Source organism: Asterias rubens, chromosome 9, assembly GCF_902459465.1.
Source record: "Asterias rubens chromosome 9, eAstRub1.3, whole genome shotgun sequence".
Taxonomy (NCBI): domain Eukaryota; kingdom Metazoa; phylum Echinodermata; class Asteroidea; order Forcipulatida; family Asteriidae; genus Asterias; species Asterias rubens.
The window spans coordinates 8,985,831-9,001,031 of record NC_047070.1 but is presented as its reverse complement, the minus strand read 5'-3'; the positions used below and the strand labels follow the sequence as shown (position 1 = coordinate 9,001,031).

The following is a 15,201-nucleotide window of genomic DNA, read 5'->3' as shown; positions in this document are numbered from 1 at the left end:
CCTATACCTTTTCATTTCTGATCTTTTTTTTTTAACTGCAGAATTATCCAGCAGTATTTCATGAGAGACGAAGCTGGTGCCCTTGCACCTGTATCAAGTGACATCAATAAGGTTGGTTAACAACTTAAATTTTGTTTACTACTAATTGGTAGCAGATTTGATTTTGGCTGGAACTGGGGGAGAGGCTCTAAAAGACAAGGGCGAAAATTTCATAAAACTGTTTAGCAGACAATACTGCTTAGCAAATGTCTTTGCTAAGCAAAAGTTGAGTGAGGAACCAGTTGCAACAATGTAAACTTAAGGGAATATCGGCTGGTAACCTGTGTCTGCTAAGCAAGATGTTTTTGTGGTAAGCATGTTTTTATGCTCACAGAATTAGCTCCTGGATCAATGCTCAGTATCGCGGCTCTGGTTTTGCCATGATTTGGTAGTTTTTGTACGCCACATGTCCACAGATTTACATTCAACTTTGGGATGAAGATAATGATAGTAGAGAGCTTCCCTTAAAGGCATGTTACAGAATTGGTAAGAAACAAAAATCGTGAAGATCACATATTTTACATAAAACTTACACGGTCTAATGATGATGATGGTAGAAAACATCCCTTCAAATATTCCGTCTGAAATTTCATATTTGATGAGAAATTAATAATCTAATTTCACATTTGGAGTTAATCGTTCAGTGAGCGTTTTGTTCATTTTTATTTTGGCATCGATGCAATGCAAAATTTGTTATCGGTTTGTCACTATTCTCTCGTGACCCAGATGGCCGATCGATCTCAAACTTCTACAAGTTTATTAGTTTATGTATATGTTGGAGTGCATAAAGTGCTCACACTGCCAGCAACTGTATTGTTAGCAAAAAACAATTCTGTAATGTTCCTTTAAAATATTACTTGCCGAGATGCTGTAGTTTTTGAGAAATGAGTAAAACAATGTCATGAAAAATTATTTTCGCCTCAGAAGACAAAAATTATGTTAGCATAAACAATCTGTTTACCAGTAGTGGTATTTACGCGACTCTCCTGAAACATGTAGCTCTGTGATTTTTTCACTTTTTTCCCACAAACACTTGATGACTTATAAATGAAGCTGAAACTTCTATAGGTAAACTATAAAACATACATCTACGTTCACGGACAAAATGAATTACTAAAAAGTAAAAATGCAATTTGATCTAAAATACAAAATATTACTTGTTTGTGGTTTATCCATACTGTTCGCACCACATTCATATTTAAGGCAACTGAAATTGCTTATTTAATTAATCATGAATGATGAATGCCTTTATCCTTGGGCAGAGGTTGTGACAAATCTTGTTGCGCCAAACAACAAAAGTGAGGTAAAACTGTGAATGATGACTGAATCATACATGTACAGCCAACAAAATCTTCCATTTTGATACAGAGATTGACTCTAAAAAAAAGGTTTTTGTTCAGTGTGTTGTTCTGACAGTTTCAGCGTCTGTCATTGTTTTTTTAAAGAATTGAAGATGACCATCACAGAGATAAATTTTTGACAGTCACAAGGAATGAAGGTCACAGTCAGAAGAATTTAAAGTGACAGCCACACAAGGTTTGAAAATGACATTTATGACTGAAGGGGACAGTCATAGTGCCTGAGTTTGAGTGTCACAAGGATTGAGTTTGACCATGACAGTCACCATGATTAAAGGTGACTGTCACAAGGATTAACTGTGACAGTTACAATGATTAAAAGGAGATGGTCACTAGGATTGGAAGTGACAGTCACTAAGATTTATGTTGACAGCAACACGGATTAAAGGTGAAAGTCACTAGGATTGGAAGTGACAGTCACAAGGATTAAAGGTGACAGTCACAGGGATTAAATGTGACTGTCACATGGATTGATGGTGACAGTCACAAGGATTAAAGGTGACAGTCACAGGGATTGAATGTGACTGTCACATGGATTGATGGTGACAGTCACAAAAATATTTAAATTGACAGTTACAAGGATTGAAGGTGACAGTTACAAGGATTTAAAGTGACTGTCACAAGGATTGATTGTGACAGTCACAAGGATTGAAGGTGACTGTCATAAAGAGTGAAGGTGACATAACAGTCGCATGGATTTCACAAAATTATTTCTCATTAAGATTGAGTAGCTCTTTTTCACCACTTCAAGGCCTTTACTGAAATCGGCTGTTCACTTCTTTTTTTTTTTAAATTATGGCAGTGATGGCATTGAAATCATACTTTGTAACATCCAAAGTTTAAGGCCTATGGGGGACTTTTGGGACGCTTGGTGGCAGCAGATTTACCAGGTAAAATCCATTGTTCTCGGTCATGTGCGAACGCTCAGAACTACGTAAACAATGGAAATTTACCTGGTAAGTCTGCTGCCACCTAGCGTCCCAAAGTCTCCCATTGTAAAACACTGAATAAATTGCAGCTCTTTTTTCTTTTGCTACCATTGCTTCTTTTGTTTTCAGCCATCAGGCTTGCTTAGCACCATGGTAAGATAAAAGCCCAGTTACAGAAAGCTGCCAAGCAAAGACAATGTTTGCTTAGCAGAAACAAGTTACAAGCCATTTTAAGATGATCTCTAGAGGTTCAAATGTTGTCACCTACTTTCTTATAACAGTGGTCCATTGGTTAGATCGCAGAACATGCAATCACAAGGTTGTGGGTTCCAATCCCCAAAGTAAACTGCTGATTTCACAATGACTAGAATCAGTGTTGTTGTCTAGTTACCGAATCACAATTTTCTTGATTTGTACCATCCACAATAATAGAAGTTAAACCAATGTTTGTACGAGAGAGATTGGCTGTTGTTGCCAGCTTGGTGTATATATCCCCGTGTGGGAGTTTGCCTGGATGGGAAGATCATCTTAACAAACAAATTATAATCAATGGGGTCACTACAGATGAAATAATTTTGCGGGATGCTTACTGCCATATACCATCCTTAAAACAAGCATGCTTTTACCTGTTTTTGCTAAAGCAAGATTTGTCTGTAGTTGGCAAATTGATGTGCTTAGCGGCTTTCTGAAATTGGGATAAGCAATTGAATGCACTCAATGGGGGTCGTTGAACCCCTGAGGCTGTGTCACCTTGTTCGTGTTGTCAGGCTGAACTGTCATCAGCTCTGCTCTGTAGAAAAGGCCGTTATATTTGAATAATGTCTGGTACAATGACGTGCTTGATCACAAGTTACCACTTAAATTTGAACTCCTCAGACTACCGAGACAGTTGCTATGTCAAATGATTCGGGGCAAGCTTTTGCATAGCAACCTCCAGATGAGCAAACCCTAGTACCATTGTGACATACACATCCATTCAGAATTGTGTGTGGGTGTTCATCGTCTCTTACGTAACTACGCAAAAGCGTGCCCCGAATCATTTGACAACTGGATCAATAGTCCGAGGAACTAAAATTTAAGTGGTAACTTGTGATCAAGCACGTCATTGTACCAGACAATATTCAAATCTTACACGCAAATGGCTCAATAGATCATGTTTGAATTGTTTACTCGTGCTTGTTGTGGCATTTGTTTAGTTTTGTTTGTTCTGCAACTGTGACAAGACCCACTCACAAGCATGTTGCGTCATCGGTTCTGATGAGGCATGGATTTCAATATGGCTGCTTGAGTAGATTTTCTTTTCTATTTTTGTTTGCCGTGAGATTTTTTTCTTTATTTTATTTTGTAAATGCCTGTGTTCAAAGTCAATGTGATTTTACACTCGCAGGCTGCTGTGAGAGGATTGTGCTTAGTAGTCGTTTCTGGTGAGGAAAAATTTCCAGCGAAACAGTGGCAAGCAGTATACATAATGTTGTACTTGGGTTGGTAGCCTGTTTCTGCTAAGCATGATTTTTCTGTGCTTAGCAATTGTTTGTGCTCACAGGGTTTGTCTCACAGGGACAAGCACATACAAAATGCATTCCTGTTTCCACGTCTTCCTTACAATATTAAAGGAAAATACGTTGATTAAATTCTAACCTTATGTAGCTCCCATAATAGTAATAACTAATTGTCATAGCACATACTACATGTACAACAACCCATCATTGCACTTTGAAATAGTGCCCTGGTCATTAGGCTATTATTATTCCTGCTTTCTCAGCTCCCTGGGGAGTATACAGCCTGAGCTGCCGTGGCGCTTCGAAGGCTTTTTTAAACACAATTTCAACCTCGACCATCACAGGTACCCATTTATACAGAGAAACAATTATATGGAAGCATCATTCAAGTGTCACGAACGGGATTTGAACCCACACTCTGATGACCAAACCACCAGAACTTGATTTTGGTACAAGCCATTAGAGGTCACTGTGGGCATTTTAGTACAAGCCATTAGAGGTCACTGTGGGCATTTTAGTACAAGCCATTAGAGGTCACTGTGGGCATTTTAGTACAAGCCATTAGAGGTCACTGTGGGCATTTTAGTACAGGCCATTTTTGGCCACTATGAGCATTTTAGTACAAGCCATTTTGGGCCACTATGAGCTTTTTAGTACAAGCCATTTTTGGCCACTATGAGCTTTTTAGTATAAGCCATTTTTTTCCACTATGAGCATTTTAGTACAAGCCATTTTTGGCCACTATGAGCTTTTTAGTACAAGCCATTTTGGGCCACTATGAGCTTCTTAGTACAAGCCATTTTGGGCCACTATGAGAATGTTTGGTACATGTACAAGCCATTAGAGGCCACTATGGGCATTTAGGTACAGGTTGTTTGCTACTGCTTCAGGCATTTTTTTACTCAGCTGTTTGCGGCTGCTAGAGACCGTATTGAATATGACGTCACGCGGCTCAAACATCTGACCTACAAGATGGCGTCTGTGCGTGTGCGTGCGTGTGTGCTTGCATGTGCCGTAGAAATCAAACTGGGATGTTGCGTGCTGCGTGCTTCGATGATGTACGCGTTTGGACGCGCATACGGTTTGCCCTTCAAAATGGTGACTTTTTATGGCAAAAATGGGTTATTCAATACGGTCTATAGGAATTTGGGAACAAGACAGTTGTGGCCAGCATGGACATTTTGACACAAGCTATTTACAGGCCACTCTTGGCATTTTAGTACAAGCTGTTAGAGCTACTGTCCGAAGCTGCTGTACTTCTCACCATGTAAGTTTTTATTGCCATTAATTTTCCATTACCAAACGTATACAGCCCCTTTAAACCTACATGTGTACTGTGTGGGTAGATAAATCATGTTTTCATCTCCCCTTTTGTTAAGTTTGTTATGCTACCATAGAACAGGAAACATATTGAAGATTCGTTTCGGAGAAAATTTCATCCAATAGGAGACTTTCCAATGCTAGGCGGCAGCAGACATACCGGGTAAATTTCCATTGTTTATGTAGTTCTGAACATGCGCATAATTCTGAGAACAATGGATTTACCCGGTAAGTCTGCTGCCCTCTATCGTCCCAGAAAGTCTCCCATTGATGTCAAGCTTACATATGTCTATGAGTGTCATCTGTATATTGACTCTATATCTAACACATCCACCATCTAGTATTTTGCATTAACTTTCCTTGAAATGCTTGTGTATTGTTCATTAAAGGAACACGTTGCCTTGGATCGGTCGAGTTGGTCTTTGAAAAGCGTTTGTAACCGTTTTTTTTATAAAATGCATATGGGTAGAAAGATGTTGTAAAAGTAGAATACAATGATCCACACAAACATGCCTCGAAATTGCAGGGTTTTCCTTTTACCTCGTCCACTAACACGGTCGGCCATTTATGGGAGTCAAGATTTTGACTCCCGTGTTAGTTCGCACAGTAAAATGAAAAGCACGCAATTTTGAGGCAAACTGGTGTGGATCATTGTCTTCTACTTTTAAAACATCTTTCCAACCATAAGCATTTTATAAAATAACGGTACAAACGCTTTTTATAGACCAACTTGTCCGATCCAAGGCAACGTGTTCCTTTAACCTTGCTTGATCTGTCATGCATGATATTGCTGTGCTCCATTTGTAAAAAAAAAAATTCTGCTTGCATCAGTGCTTACTTTCGCATACAGATACATTGTTACAGACTCAATTATTATTTTTATAATTTGTGTGTATCATTTTGACCCCAAATGAAAAGATTTCAATCGGAGACTTTTGAATGCTAGGTGGCAGCAGACTTACCAGGTAGTTTCCATTGTTTACGTAGTTAACGCACATTACCAAGAACATTGGCTTTATCTGGTTAGTCTGCTGCCACCAAGCGTCCCAAAAGTCTCCCATTAGTGTAGGTAATAGGGAGCATTCGATTCGGGTCGGTAGGGCGTACAGGACGGAAAGCAATCGAACGCTGCAGTCCGGGCGCTCATGCTCCAGTCCTGATTTGTATGCTATTTTGATTTCTAGCTAGGACGGTGACACGGCCACAGGATCACGGTTCAGTGCAGTTAAAACAATGTGTACAAAATGACACCACTCAGTCGTGCTCACAAACCGGACGTTATTTCACCCCAAGATTGTCCTCAAACTCTGCAGGACGGGGGCATGTTCAGTTTACCGCATGTGCAGATCGATTCTTCGCTCCCCTACCGTCCCCTTCCCCCTCCTGTCCCAAATCGAAAGCTCCCTAATGACCCTACAGAGAGAAGACGTAAGACATGATGGGGTAAAAATCTGGCTTTGGTTTATTGGGGGGGGGGGTTCTTCCTCTATCAAATGCTATGTCTGTATCTGCCCCCCCAACCCCCTCCCACCCCACCCAACACAGATCCACAAGGCGGTCAGGTTGGCGTAGTATCAGGTTGGCATCTTTCCTCGCCTTCTACCTCTCTGGGACCCCGGTTCGAATCCCACCAGGGGGCACTATGTAGATTGGGTTTTCAGTCCTTTCCGACTGCGTGGGTTTTCCCAGGAATAATTGTCAGGGGTTTTCCTCCCACATTTAAAAGTGAAACTTCTCCATTGGGCTTTTGGCTATTTCAGGGATTAAGTTCAGATTTTTGAGACTTCTTGGCTTCACAACCAGGGCCCTATGTCATAGAGCTGCTAAAGCAGAAATTCATGCTTAGCTACTTTCTGCTAAGCAGAAATAAGCAGGAAACCAGCCACAGATTAGTTTGATTGGTAACCTTATTTTGGTAAGCATATATTGTTGTGCTACTTTTTTGTGCTTAAGCAGCTCTATGAAATTGGGCCCATCAGGATCGATAAATGAAATAGTGATTAGGGTCATTATTGGACATTTTATTGTCACTTGTTGTCACTTATTGTCATTGTGTTACAGGCGCAGATGTCCAAGCAAGGTGGAATCATGTCTTCACTCTACCGCTCTCAGCAAACAGACCCAACCATGACCCTTGACCTCTCTTTAGAGATTAACCGCAAACTACAGGCCGTTCTTGAGGATACATTAATAAAGAATATCACATTGAAGGTATGTACCAATGATGTCACACATAAATAATAATAAAAACTATAGCACATTTTAAATGACATCAATGCTCCCTGTGGTGGATTTCACAAAGAGTTAAGACTAGTCTTAACTCAAGTTAGGACGAGTTACTCATCCTAACTTAGGACTAGCCATTGGTTTTGAATAACTCCTAGGACTAGTTCTCAGTTAGGACTATCTTTGTGAAATCGACGCCTGGTCATTGGACGAATAACATCCCTGTAATTTTTCTCAGCACCCTGGGAAGTACATGTACACATCCAGCCCCTGGCTGCAGAGGCGTTTCTTTAAAGGATTCGGGTACTTTTTCAAAATGTCCATAGATTTACATTAAACTTACAGGGTTTGAAGATAATGATAGTGGAAAGCTTCCCTTCAAATATTACTAACTAAGGTTGTGTAGTTTTTGAGAAATGAGTAAAACAAGTCGCAAAATAATTTTGGTCTCATGAGACCAAAGTTATTTTAGCATGTAAAATCCCCTTAACCAGTTATGATATTAGACCAAAACCATAGCATAACAGGTTAATACGTTTTTACATGCTAAAACTGAGACGAAAATGATCACTTTTACTCATTTCTCAAAAACTACAGCACCTCAGTAAGTAAAATTTCAAGGGAAGCTTTCTACTATCATAATCTTCAAACTGTGTAAGTTTAATGTAAATCTGTGGACATTGTGTTTTTTGTTAGGAAAAAGTGCATATACCCTATAAGGACAATATCAACCACTACCCGCGCAGGTACCCATGTATACCCAAACAAATTGTATTATTCATCTATTAAAGGCAGTGGACACTATTGGTTATTACTAAAAAGTAATTATTAGCATAAAACCTTACTTGGTGACGAGTAATTGGAGAGGTTGATAGTATAAAACATTGTGAGACTCCCTCTGAAGTGAAGTAGTTTTCGAGAAAGAAGTAATTTTCCACGAATTTGATTTTGGGACCTCAGAATTAGATTTTGAGGTCTCAAAATCAAGCATCTGAATGGCGCACAACTTCGTGTGACAATTGGGTGTTTTTTCTTTCATAGTTATCTCGCAACTTCAAATACCAATTGAGCTCAAATTTTTCACAGGTGTGTTATTACATGCATATGTTAAAATACACCGAGTGAGAGGACTGGTCTTGGACAATTACCAATAGTGTTGAGTGTCTTGAAATATGTCTGCATTATTTTGTTGTTGTTGAAGTATGAATAATTTTGAATCAATCTTCTTTGCTTGTTTGTTTGCAGGAGAATATAGAGACCCTTGGTGTGGAGATAGCTCGGCTTCTTAAAGATCAGCAGAAGAAACCAATGCATCATGCCAGCCATAGATGATGTTGCCAGCCATGATAACTTTGTCCATTATACAATTTTAAAGACAGTAAGTTTAACAACAATACACATTATTCTAAAGTTTTACTATAGTTTATAAAGCTACACCTTTACCTGTTATTCTTCCTGTTTCAGTCTTATTTTATGATATTTTGTTGGGGGGGGGGTTTCAATTTGATTTGATTTGATTTGATTTGAAATGGTTCATTAAAAACAAAGAACATCCCAGCCAAAGACTGAATTGCAGTCAAATTACATAGAGATAAAATATACAAAATTTCGTAGAGTTAAAAATACAACAAGAACAATCAAGAGAAATGGTCAAGGTATTTTTTGAGATCGGTTTGTTTTTTTATTGTGACTTGTGCTGGTGTTTATTTTTTTCATTGAAAAAAACGTCAACAAAGGGCCAGGGCCCAATTTCATAGAGCTGCTGAGCACAAGCACTTGCTTAGCATGAAATTTCTTCCTTGATAAAAACAGCTTTAGCAATAAAATGTCCATTTATTTCTAATGCTTGTTACTGGTTTTTAGCTGTTTTTTGCTTATCCTGAAAATCACGTGGACATTTTTGGTTGGCATTCCTGTTTTTATCAAGGAAGATATTTCATGCTAAGCAAGTGCTTGTGCTTAGCAGCTCTATGAAATTGGGCCCAGATAGCTCAGTTGGTAGAGTGCCGGCACATTAATCTGGAGGTTTTCGGTTCAATTCCTGCTCTAGTCATTGCTATCAATTCCGTTGAAAGTCAGTGGCTGAGGGTACTCTTATGTTACTGGCTTTGACCAAATGTAACTTCCGGTTTTTATTTCATTAAGCTTTTCTTTATAACATCTTTCATTTACACAGATATTTTTTTACTTTATAGTTTTAACCGATTTTGAAAAACATTCCCTGCTTGTTTGTGAAGTTGAGTATCGATAGAAGGAGAACATCTATTTGTTAGTTATCTTTGAGATTTTCTTGAGCTCATTTAGACTGGTCATAATAATAATAATAATAATAATATCAAAGTCTTACATAGCGCTCATATCTACCAAAAAGGTACTCAAGGCGCTTAGTATATATACATTTATACAGAAAGAGAGGTTTTTGAAAGTTATGAATTTCTGAGACCCAGTTATGTAGCACCTTATAAGGGTTTACAAGGTGCTGCGGCGCATTAAGCAGCCACAGCCAGGAACACCGGGACGAACCCCCTTATCTTTTCGATAAGTGCACTGAGTTCTTTTACATGAGTTACACAACACATGGGACCAACGGCTTTACGTGTACGTCCCATCCGAAGGACGAAGCAATGGTTAAGTGTCTTGATTAAGGACACAAGTGTCACGGCTGGTCCCCTGTCAGGCACTGGATTTAGAGACCCAATGATTTTTTTGGATTCTTTGATTTCATTGGATAAACATGCAGTGACGTAAGCTTTCCATATGTGAGTTTTTCATTGGTTCCAGGTGATGTTTGTCTGCTGCACTTTCCATCGTCTGCATGTACATTTAAAGGGAAGGTACACGTTTGGTAATTGTCAAAGACCAGTCTTCTCACTTGGTGTATCCCATGCATAAAATAACAAGCCTGTGAAAATTTGGGCTCAATCGGTCATCGAAATTGCGAGAAAATGATGAAAGAAAAAACACCCTTGTTGGACGAATTTGTGTGCTTTCAGGTAGGAATAACAGACTTTTAGCTGGAAGTCTTTTATTATTTAAAGCCATTATACACTTTCGGTAAACAGTATTGTCCAAGTCCCACACTTCGTGTATCACAACTTATATATAAAATAACAATCCTGTGGAAATTTAGGCTCAATCGGACATCGGAGTCGGGAGAAAATAACGGGAAAACCCACTCCTGTTTTCGCGCGTTTCGCGTATCGTGACATGTGTTTATAACAAATCCGTAATTCTCGTTAACGAGAATTTATATTGTTTTACCGTTTTCTCAAAAAGTAAAGCATTTCATGGACTAATATTTCAAGAGAAGTCTTTCACCATTACCTTCTGTAAACCCTGTGAATTATTTGTAAATCTGTGATTTTTTTTTTTTTTTTTCTGTACCGAAAGGGTCCAATGGCTTTAAGTGAGAAATTACCTCTTTCTAAAAAACTGCATTACTTCAGAGGGAGTCGTTTCCCACACATTTGTTCGAACTATCAACAGCTCTCCAATGCTCGTTACCAAGTCAGTTTTTAAGTTAATATTTGTTCGAGTAACTACCAAACGTGTACCTTCCCTTTAATGTTGTTTTATATGGAATCCTGTACGCAGGATTTGACTGTGAATCTCCATGTCAAATGATTGTTAGGTCAAAGGTGCATTTGGCAGGATCCAGACGTAGGCTTGCTGTTGTCTTAAACTTATTTAGATGTTTAGATTGTCGAAATGGTAACATACACATTCAGGCATGGGCGCACCTTCCAGCTTGTGTGACTTGTTCAGTGTATAGTATTTATTATTCTTACAGTTGAGTTGCTATACACGTTTAGCACTATTCTCTAAAAACTGTGTTTAGATTTTCAACACATTTCTAAGCAATACGTTTTGTACCCACTTTGTTTACGTGTATAACATGTTTAGATCATTGTGTTTGTTTGAATGCTACAAATTATTTGAGCAGGTGTTAAAATGATAAACAGACACTGGACACTATTGGTAACAGTCAAAGACCAGTCTTCTCACTTGGTGAGTCTCAACATATGCACAAAATGACAAACCTGTGAATTGGTCATCGAAGTTGCGAGATAATAATGAGAAAAAAACACCCTTGTCACACGAAGTTGTGTGCTTTCAGATGCTTGATTTCGAGACCTCAAATTATAATTCTGAGGTCTCGAAATCAAATTCGTGGACAATTACTTCTTTCTCGAAACTATGTTACTTCAGAGGGAGCTGTTTCTTACAATGTTTTGTACTAGACAGCTCCCCATTACTCGTTACCAAGTAAGGTTTTAGGCTTACAATTATTTTGAGTAATTACCAATAGTGTCCACTGCCTTTAGACGTGTTTAAAAAGTGGATAGGCCTACAACATATGTGTTTAAACTCTGAACAGTTTTTACATTGTATACTTTTATTGTGTTCAGATTATAACTGTTATTGATCGTGCAATCATTATAATTTAGGCTGCTTCCTCAAAATATAAAGAAGTATAAATTTAACAATGGCACTAATAGTCAACCAACTATATGTTATATTATAATTCTTACGAATCTAATTGTCTAACAAACAAAAATGTGAAAAACTTCAATTCCAGTATGGATTAATATGATATAGAATTTTTTTTTTGTAATAACAGGTGAACGTATTCTACTTAATATTATATGTTAGGATAACAATATTTAGTCTTTATTTTAATTATTAATTTAAGTTTTAGTTTAATTTTGACTAACAATTCTTGACTGACAAAATGTCCTCGAAATTTACAATATTATCCATTGGCAAGTTCAAAAACTCTGTATTCAAAGGCTGCTAGTTGTTGTGAATTAAAAGCAAGTTGTCGATTGTTCTGTGACGAATACTTTAATTAATAATATATTGGTCATGATCTTTAGATATACAAAATGTTGTCATCAATTTTGTTTAGTGAATACCAACAATTATAACTTCCCTTTGAGCTCCTTTATATAAAGAACAAAAAAATGGAACAGTAAGACAACAATTTCAAATGATATCTACCATTATGTTCATGTGGCGATCAGCCAATACTTGAAAAACATAGATATATTCTCTATTTGTGGGTATATTTCAATGTGATTTGTCCAAAGAAGTGAAGATATAGCAAGTTTTTCCAGACTTTGAGAGAGTCCCAATTGTAGTATAGGGTGTTGATTTTTCTTGTTTTATGTTTTAGAAGGTACTGTTATAAAGAAAGGTTGTGTACAATAGTGATGTTGATAATGTTATAATAAATAGTAAATTATTTTAAAACAATATAGTTCTATGTTTCTGTGATTTTGCCTCGAGTTGAGTTCAACGCTAGCCCCAACCAAGGCCTTTACTCGCAGTGGCCTTTTACTTTATATAGAAGGCACTGTACACTAATGGTTACTACTCAACATATTAATAGCATAAACAAATTCTTGGTAACGAGCAATGGAGAGCTGTTGAAGTATTAAACATTGTGATAAATCGTTCCCTCTGCAGTAACGATAGTTTTTTAATTACAGTGGAACCTATTGGTAATTACTCAAAAATAATTATTAGCTTAAAACCTTTCTTGGTGACGAGTAATGGGTTGATGGTATACAACATTGTGAGAAATGGCTCCCGCTGAAGTGCCATAGTTTTCGAAAAAGAAGTAATTTTCCACGAATTTGGTTTCGAGACCTAAGATTTAGAACTTGATGAGGTCTCGAAATCATTCATCTAAACGCACACAACTTCATGTGACAAGGGTGTTTTTTTCTCTTCACCATTATCTCGCAAGTTCGATGACCGATTGAGCTCAATTTTTCACAGGGTTGTTATTTTATGCATACAAAATGTTGAGATACACCAACTGTGAAGGCTAGTCTTTAACAATTACCAATAGTGTCCACTGTGAGAAATGGCTCCCTCTGAAGTAACGATAGCTTGTTTTCTTTTATATAACTTAATAAGGCATCTGAAAGCACACAGGTGTACAACAATCGTGTTTTTTTTCATATTGCCACTTACTAATTTCGATGACCAAATGAGCCCAATATTTCACAGATTTGTTGATATCGTAGAGCTATGATTGATATGCATAAATTTAGAGACACTAAGTGAGAATACTGGTATTTGACATTTGTTACCAAAGGTGTCCAATGCCGCCTTACAAAAATCCATAATCGTCTGTTGTTCCATTCGTGTACCTAAACCCTTCATTAATTGTGATGAGGGATGAGGTTGTCAACATTTACTGAATGTCAACTATTTTATACATCTTGACGTACGTGTCATATAAACTAACATTTAGCATCTATCACTTTATTTTCACCCCAAAGTTGCACCTGTTTTTCTGGCAAAAGAAGATGCTGTAATCATGACTGCTTTGCAATACGGTTTCCTAATGACTATAGTTGTTCCGCCCTATAGAGTACCATACGTACTTTGCTTAATGCTCCTTTTCTGTGGTAAACAGACAACATGTCTCACCAATGTGGACCCCTGTGGAAATATCGTTTAGGAAGAAACTGTAAATAGATAGTAAGCTTGCGGGTACAACCGGTTGTACAACCATGTGTAAATATCTTTTGTGGCAGTGTTGGCTCTGAGAAGAACATCGACGTTTCGAACAGCTCGTCAGCTCGTCTTCAGGAGATGTCTTTTGTTATTTCCTTTGCCGAGTGAAAGAACATCCCTTTGACTTTGTACTCATGGAGTCTTTGCAGAAACCATGAAATTGCATGTTTAGACTCCGCATATCTAAAATTTCCCTTTGTTCCCCCATGGTTTTTGGCATTTTTTAGCGGCGTCCCCATAAGCCTTTTTGAGGTATGGCGGACGTGATAGGAGTGTAGTTTGGGTGTATACACACAAATTTACCCAAACCTTATAGTGTTGTAATGTGCGCCATATCTCAGAAAGGCTTATTGATTTTGTATAGGAAAGCAAGGTAAGAACGTGCTCACACCAGCGAAAATAAAGAATATTGATTTTGGTTTTACCAATGTGTCTTAGCACTGTATCCTCAGTGGGCCTACATTCCCGATTTCTGTGAAAACAAATCACATGCATAACGTTGGATTCGAACCCACGACCCTTTTCAATTCTAGGGCGTTACCAACTATAGACACAGTAAATTAACATTACGGGGTGACGTTAGACTTGTCCCCTGTCATTACCCGCAATGATAAAGACAGGTATGGACTTTACAGAACCGATGATTTAACTTGATGCATGCAATGTATGTACATGTACATGTGCATGCAGTGTATCATGTCCATGTATATGCATATATAACGATATTAATTCACCGATGTGTGTTAGCACTGTATACTCAGTACTTTCCCGAGTCCTGTGAAAAAAATAATATATACTATGATGTTCATTACGTAAACGTGTGATGGTGACTGCGAAACGAATGCGAGATTAACGGCACATTCTTACCACGTGATCGTCAGGACTGACGTAAAGGCTCAAGGCCAATATCTGGCGCAATTCACGAGCCGCGAAGTGTGACGTAAGACTAGTGTGACGTCAGTGTGCCCTTAAAGAAAGGGAACGAGTTGACCCTTGATCCACTACTAAAGCAACGCCACAGCCCTGCCCCCCCCCCCAAATTCGATGACCAATTGAGCCCAACATATTCACAGGGTTGTTATTTGATGCATATGTTGGTACCACCAAGTGAGAAAACTTGTCTTACTATAAGTGTCCAGTGACTTGAAAGCAGAGTCGCGAAGTTCCACACGCCATCTAGTGACGTAGGCCAGAGTACACGGGTCGTCTTTTCTAATTCGCAATCAAACGACATGGCATTGCATCCAGCAAAAATCATCAATCAAGTATGAATCTTAATATTTATTTATACATTGATTC

The 15,201-nt window shown here is 38.2% G+C and overlaps 1 protein-coding gene across 2 annotated transcripts in view; it reads left to right on the top strand.

The window, feature by feature from the left end:
- LOC117294904 (coiled-coil domain-containing protein 186-like) overlaps positions 1-8,820 on the top strand; it is a 28,577-nt gene extending 19,757 nt beyond the window's left edge. The window contains exons 16-19 of one of the 2 annotated variants that reach the window (XM_033777453.1): positions 42-111; positions 2,456-2,479; positions 7,207-7,356; positions 8,617-8,820. In XM_033777453.1, the coding sequence (XP_033633344.1) occupies positions 42-111; positions 2,456-2,479; positions 7,207-7,356; positions 8,617-8,703 (331 nt within the window). In that variant the 3' untranslated portion in view covers positions 8,704-8,820. The remainder of the gene's footprint in view (positions 1-41; positions 112-2,455; positions 2,480-7,206; positions 7,357-8,616) is intronic. The other variant, XM_033777454.1, reaches the window with a different exon arrangement.
- The last annotated feature ends 6,381 nt before the right edge of the window (positions 8,821-15,201 follow it).